Below are 7809 nucleotides of genomic sequence, written 5' to 3'. Positions count from 1 at the left end.
GTCCTATATAGATCCAAATGTCTTAAACCGCCTAAGTGGGTCCCATAGAGAGGTGCTTGGCGCAGTCTCGCGAAAACGCAAATATCTCTCTACTCCAATGTCGTATTGATAAAAGGTTTAATGCGTTGGAAACTAGACTCATAGATCTTCAATTTGGTGGGTAGATCACCCCGTAATTCCAAGTATATTGGGAGAAAAGCTTAATAACATTTGACCTAAAGTTTAAGTAAAACTATGAACTTAAGTTGCAACAACTCTTGTCGACTTTTGTTTCATAACTCGTTTGACTTCAAGACTATGATACGAATATTTTATGATTCATATACCTTAAAATACGACCTCTTGAGAGTATTAAGCACCCCTAGGTTCACCCAAAAATACGGCTGACAACATCCTTGATTCGTTTAACTTCTAATACTTGTTAACCACCCTTATACACCTTTGTATCATTTAAGACCAATAGGATTAATCTCTTATCATCTCAAAGATAATCTCTTCATGGATTTACATCGACGACCTTATGGAATGAACTAACGTATGTGAATATGGGTTGTAACAACAGACGCCCCAGTGAGGAGTGTGAGATGAGAGGTTGACATTGGATGGCCTACAGAGAGGTAGAGGTAGGCCAAAAAAGAGGTGGGGAGAGGTTATTAGGCAAGACATGATGTAACTTCAGCTGACTGAGGACATGACCCTTGATAGGAAGGTATGAAGGTCGAGGATTAGGGTAGTAGAGTAGGTAGTCTAGGGTGTTTATAGTAATAGTATTGGCACGCAATCTCGCTTTCTGTTGGTAGTAGGTTTTTATGACTAACCGTTATTTTCTTTCATTGTTGATCACCTTACTATCTTGTTATTTTATTCTGCTTTTATATGGCTTTTTGGTACTGCCCCTTCTTGTCTATATTTTCATTAATGTGATGCTTATACTTTCCTGAGCCGAGGGTCTATTGGAAACAACCTCTCTATTCTCACAAGGTAGGGGTAAGGTCTGCGTACACACTACCCTCCTCAGACCCCACGATTACTGGGTATGTTGTTGTTGTTGTTGTTGTTGTTTTGTTTTGTAATCCCTCCGTTCACTTTTACTTGACACGTTTTGACTTTTCATGGCTCTTAAGAAATAATAAATGAAGTGCATAATTTACCATGATAACCATATTAATTGATGCATATTTTATTGGATTTGAGAAAATAATTTAAAATGAGTAATAAATACTGTGGGTATAATAGAAAAAAAAATTAGCTTCTCTTGATATGCATAAAGCGATAAGTAATTATAAAAATTTATTTTTAATATACCTGTCAAGTAAAAGTGAACGGAGGGAGTACTATTTTATTTTTTATTAATAGGCACGAAAAAAATTAAAGCGCCGTTTAAAATGGGATAGAGGGAGTATAATTAAAGCGGGATACTATCCTTCTGTCCGAATATAATTTGTATATCGCTATGATTTGGTGTAATTATGGAAGGTAGATGATTTATTTTTTATTATTTTGAGTTTGGGGTCCACTTTATCGGTCCAAGGGCCTAGGGGTCAAGGTGGGAGGAGCTGCACAGTGCAGTTGAACCACCTTTTATCTGCCTGCAATAAATACGACGTCATTTTCACTTGCAATTAACTCCATCATATTCCAGTTTCCCAAAATTATAATAACAACGACGCACTTCCCGGGATTGCTTCACTCACACACACTCCTCATAAATTCTCCTACCACCACCACCGCTACCACCTCCACTACCTTCCACCGCCGTGGTGGCCTACCGAAACCCTTTCCTTAACTCCTAATCCATCTCGAAACAATTATGCACCATTTCTCCATTTTCTAATTAGAACTTTTTGAATATAAAATACATATCGCTATGATTAGTTGATCGATTGATCTAGAAGGAAGTTAATTTTTTTGGAGAATTTGTGCGGTTTTTGAAATAGGAAAGTTATGGAAGTAGAACAATTGAAGCTTGAAAATACTCCGGCGATGACGTTTGATGAAGTATCAATGGAGCGAAGCAAGAGTTTCGTTAAAGCCTTACAGGTTTCACTACTTCTTTCTCATTTGCCAAATTCGAGATCAGATCTGGTTCTTGTTCAATGTATGTCTACAATATTAGCTTCGTTTTACTTGGAATATTCTAGCTATTTAAATAATAATGTTGACTGTTGACATTGCAATGTAAATTTTCATCTGCTGTGCGAGATGCTCAAATGAAAAAACAAATTATTATGATGATAGCTTGGGTAATGAAGGATACTCTTTACAAGTTCAAATTACTTTAAATCTGACTGATTCGCTTGACTGTTTAGCAACTCCTTTATGTATCTTGTTTAGTGACTTTTAACTCCAACCATTTCGTGAAGCATACCCAGTTTCCAAGTCGGGCAAAAAGATGAGGGTTGTGGTAGGCGGACAACTAGTATACAATATAGCAATGGTCATTTATTGAATTCGTTGGAACGTGTTCAATGAAATGTGTCTGGATATGGTTGAATTGGTACAACGGATTCATATAATGTTAAGAAATGTCCATGAGGTGAAGATTTTTCAAGACTATATAAGGAGACATTGCCCATCCCACAACTGATGTGGGACTTCGAACACTCTCCGGACGCCCAAGACTCAGGACTCGACATTCGGAGCATGAACATCGGAGCCCTAAATGGGTAAACAAAGACTGGGCTCTGATACCGTGTTAAGAAATGGACATTGGGCCTAACTTAATCACAAAAGTTAGCTCATGAGGTGAGAATTGCCTAGACCACATAAGGAGACCAATCATCTTCCGCACAACCGATGTAGGACTTCTAACATATAACCGACTCAACTAGTTTGGTATTGAGGTGTAATTGTTGATTGATATGTGGAGGTGCAGTGTTGTTCGCATATTGCATCATTTTGTTTATAATCTGTCTCCTTTGTTACTATTATATAACCTCCTCGAAGTAAAGAAGGGAAGGAATCAGAATAGGCTCGGGAGCTAAGAGAGATTGGAAATGTTTAAATAAGATTTTGTCTATATGTGTTGGTCAATTGTGTGCATCAAGTAGGCCGTTGGACGGTTGAAGCTGGAGCTGCTGAGTGGCTGCTTATGTTAACATTCTAATGCCAGCTTATGAATACTACATGCAAAATGGTTTGTCACTTTAAAGCTGCAGTTAGTGATTACTGTGTATAATAACACTGCTTCATTTTTTCCAAATATATAACATATAAAAAGTAGTAGTTTCGGGCCCGAGTAGAGCAGAATGATTTCAGAAGATTATATGGCCAAACCCAGCCTTCTTTATAGGATTGAGGAGTGTTTGGTTGATTGATATTAATATTGTTTTGATAAGCGATTGGTTGATATTGACATATATATGTAAAATGTACTATAAGCACTTTTATCTGGTTAAGATGACAGGAAAGATATCTTGGATTCTATTAAAAATTTCCAAGTTATGTTTCATATCTGCTTACAACTTGTTTCCATCTTAACCATTTGTCAACTTTTGCAAGAACTGTGGTCTAATTTAGTGTGTTGCCTGTCTCAGGAACTCAAGAACTTGAGGCCGCAACTCTATTCTGCTGCAGAATATTGTGAAAAGTCTTATCTTCAAAACGAGCAGAAACAAATGTAAGAGTATTCCCATTAGCTTAATATTTTCCACTCAATCTCTCATGTTTCTCCTAGGTTTGCAGCACTTTAATCAAAAGTTAGAAGCTCTTTGATCTCTGGCTGTACGGGCTCTTTTAGTTTTCTCAGCAAGAATCTTTACTATGTTTAGGCAAGCTCCAAAATGCTGGTGCATTTATTCTTGGTCATGCTACACTCCTCCTTTGCTCCTTTGTGCTCTTACTCTAATACTACATTTTTTCAGGGTTCTTGATAACCTGAAGGACTATGCTGTAAGAGCTCTTGTCAATGCTGTCGACCACCTAGGAACTGTTGCTTATAAATTAACTGACTTGGTTGAGCAACAAACACTGGATGTCACAAGCATGGAGCTAAAGGTCACTTGTCTTGATCAGGTAACTTAGTGGAACTTTCCCTAATCAAAATTGTCTGATTGAGAATGAAGACAGATATAGCTGAACTTAGTCTTTTGATTTAAGCGACTTCTCACATGCAAAACGTACACCGAGAAAGAAGGCCTCAGGCAGCAACAGCTATTAGCTATCATCCCAAGGCATCACAAGCATTATATTTTGCCAAGTACGGCTACTTTTTGGTCCTTGTTGCATTTCTTTTAAAGCTCTTGCTGTTTTCGGACCTTTTTGCCTGACTTGCACACTTCTCTCTCTTCTGATTGGCACACAATTAGATTCCGCTGGCAAGAAGGTGCACTTCAGCCCTCAAGTTAAGGTGGATTCGAGGCAACATTCACAAGCAAGACCCCGCCTTTATCCTTCAGGTGGCTGACTTCTTGATGATACTGTCCTGTCATCTCTTCAGCATTCTATTTCGTCGTTCTTATCATATGTTCTGTATTAGGTACACCTGCTGCAAAAACTCTCTCTTGGCATCTGGCAACAGAAACTAAATCGACATTGAAAGGGACTTCACGTACTTTTATGAGGTTAGTGTTGGTATTGACCTTGAAGGTTCGAGGAGATTACTGTCATTTTGTTTTGGATAATATTCTCAAATATTTCTAGAGGTTGTAGAAAACTGATCTTTCCTTACCCTTCAGTCCTGAGGAAGCAAAAGGTTCTGAAAAAAAAGCATCTGCCGCATTCAACTTATTAGGTATGTTGTGAAGGTTCTATGTTCACTTGTGATTTCCGTGGTGTAGATATTTGATGCAATTGACTCTTGATTTCTCACTGTCAATTTTCATTGAGTAGATGAAGAGAGTACACGGAAAAAATCATATGCAGCTCGTCCTCAGTCACCTAACGTTGGTCCTGCATCAAGTCTAGCAATGCAGACATTGGGTGTCACACGGCAGGTAATGTCAAATGCATTGGAAGTGAAAAAAGAAATAAATTGAAAAGAACAGTTCCATATATTATGCCATCTGTTCCTTATATTACATGATGTCCTTCCTGAAACTGCACTATAGTGTTGTTATATGCCAGCTGCCTATAGAACGCCTTCATAGAGCTGTCAATTTTGTAGGTGTATGCGCTCTTGCTTTATGTAAGCCAAAGCCAACCTCACTTATAACTGAATAACCACATTTCAACTCTACCTTGATAAATGTGATAGCTGTGGAATTACGGAATAGAAAATATAATTCAGAGGGAAGTGTATTAAAACATTTTGGTGAATATGCAGACGTGAGTATCATTGTTAAACAATGCTATCTGAGGATCATAACATTATTGTAATATGAGCATCTATGTGGTTTAGTAATCCAAATTTTGTGATCTGTCATTGTCTTGTTAATCAATAGGACAAGTTAGCAATTAATATCTCAATTAGTTAACAGTTTCATCTCTGCAAAAAATTTTAATTCCAAGGGGGTAAATATGCACCTTTGTTGGAGAGGTGAGATCTGTATTTGGGAGGTATATTTTGGGGTAAGAAAAGTGGGAACAATAATGTTTGGATTGCAGTCAGTTTGTCTGCAGTTTCATCTCATCTCTTCAGATATAAAACATTTGTGATCATCTGTCTATGTATGTTTATATGGTTTGCCTCGTTTCTTTTTTTAGTCTAATTTAATATGTGGATTTCTTGTATCTTCAGAAACTTTGCTTCATGTTGCATCATTAGTCTTGACTTGAACGTTGTTCAGTCTTATAGTCTGTTTGAAGTTACCTACTTTGCTTGTGGGCATCTAATAGGACCAGACCGAGAGTGCAAGTCTTAAATGATCAAGCACCCCTACCCCCCCCCCCCCCTCCCCTCCTCTCTCTCTCTCTGTGAATTGCTTTCCATACTTATCAAAAAAAATAAAATGTTTTCCTTTCATCGCAATAGCTAAAACGAAAATTTGCTTTTGCAGGGCACCCTGGAGGGTAGCAAACCTCTAACACCATACAGATCATTTGATAATCCAAGACGGGACATTATCCGTGCACATAATCGCAGCAGGAGTATGCTCTCGGCTTTCTTTGTCAAGCATAAGACACCGAAATTGAAAACCAGTGCTGTCTCGTAATCTACTCAAAAATGAGAGCGAGCAAGTTCAGAGGTCCCATCTAACTTTCCATCTGTAAAACAGAAGTTGTACTATGCCATCACCTGGAGAACACCTACTTTTAAGATCATTCACAAACTTTCCACGATTATAGGCAATTTGTTTCATCATCCATTTCTTTCGTTTGAGAATCAATAAAGAGCAGTGTGTATATTTGTAAGGTAAAAGAGATGTTAATATCTGTCTGCTTGTAGAACACATTGTTGGAAAAATAATTCTCTATATCTGCATTGTCCAGTATTCTTGAGCCGAGTGATAAATCCTCAATAGTTATCAATGTTCTTGCAATCACGAAATGAATCATGCCTCTTAACCATGTTGGTTTTAAACAAAAAAAGAAAAAAAGTAAATAAGAATGTCCGGTAAATCTGACCAATCTTGTAGAGTCGTTAGTTACATTTTTCCAGCAGCACAAGTATAGTAATTAAATTTCTTTTCCCACAACAAAATACTGGAGATAAGATTGGGGAACTGAAAGGTTTCGTGTAGTTTAACCCTTCATTTAGTTTTGATCATTTGTGTCCCCGCTAGAGAAAATTAATATGCGTCGATGGTGGCTAACACACTGATCTTAATTACATATTTAGAGTCTGTTTGGAAAGTCACCTTGTAATTGAAATTGGTGTAATTACTAGGGTAGTAATTACACAGCCTAGTAATTACACAGTTGTGTAATTACGATAGCCTGTTTGTTTGTCATAGTGTAATTACAGTGTAATTACAAGTTTACTGTTTGGTTGCACAAGGGTAATTACACAGTTAGACTAAATTTTAAATTAAATAATTATCAAAACTAAAAATTAATATAATAAATATATGCCTATAAGATTTTATAAGTATAAATGATATATATTTGGTATTTAAGATGTATATTTTTTCGTGAATATACATTAATTAATAATCATATATTTATAACTAATATTTTTAAAATAATTTATATGTATATTTTAAATTAACAATATTTAGTTTAGATACTTACAAAAACTAAAAAAAATATACGTTTTGTAAGAACATCATGGAATTCAAGTTTGATAAAATAAATTAATATTTATAAATATAGTGTCATAACATTATTCAAATATTTGACAAAACTAATCTACCAATTCTAACTAAAAAATGAACAACATGCAATGTGAGTCAATACTACAAAACAAGTAAATTGGAACCATGAATATAACACAATTTCAAAAATTCAAAAAAAATAAAATAGTTTAACTCACTGCAACTTAAGTTAGGAAACATGATAAGTTTATAACCACATTTAACAACGAAGTTTCACTTTAATTGCATCACTCATTATATGCCAAGTTTATTAATGGCTCATTATTTATAATATTAGGAGGTGTAGTTTCAAAAAATAGAATAATAAAATAAATAAAAAAAATAAAATATAAGCAATTACATGGAATCACAAGAAGTAAAGATAGAGAAATAAAAGATAAATAATGTACAAAGAAAATATATTTTAAAATTTAAAAAGAAATTAAAAAGTAAAAATAAAATAAAATAATAAAAACAAAAAGTTATAAAGAAAATAAATTAAAATAAAACAAAAAGGAAAGAAACTAAAAGGCAATCTTGTAATTACATAGTGTAATTACTACCAATTCTCACCTCCCCTTGAGAATTGGAGAGTGTAATTACACTCCTCCAATTCCATGCTGACCAAGTAATTACT

The 7809-nt window shown here is 35.4% G+C and overlaps 1 protein-coding gene across 1 annotated transcript; it reads left to right on the top strand.

The window, feature by feature from the left end:
• LOC109205817 (protein ABIL1) lies at positions 1586-6371 on the top strand. The gene is made up of 9 exons (XM_019368598.1): positions 1586-2040; positions 3537-3619; positions 3864-4014; positions 4099-4198; positions 4308-4397; positions 4478-4562; positions 4677-4732; positions 4831-4934; positions 5937-6371. Exons 1-9 carry the CDS (start codon positions 1945-1947, stop codon positions 6090-6092), a joined length of 921 nt encoding a protein of 306 aa, XP_019224143.1. The 5' UTR covers positions 1586-1944; the 3' UTR covers positions 6093-6371.

This window comes from Nicotiana attenuata, chromosome 1 (assembly GCF_001879085.1).
Source record: "Nicotiana attenuata strain UT chromosome 1, NIATTr2, whole genome shotgun sequence".
NCBI classification, from domain to species: domain Eukaryota; kingdom Viridiplantae; phylum Streptophyta; class Magnoliopsida; order Solanales; family Solanaceae; genus Nicotiana; species Nicotiana attenuata.
Note: the sequence above shows the minus strand (reverse complement) of the source record. Positions and strands in the feature narration are given on the sequence as shown.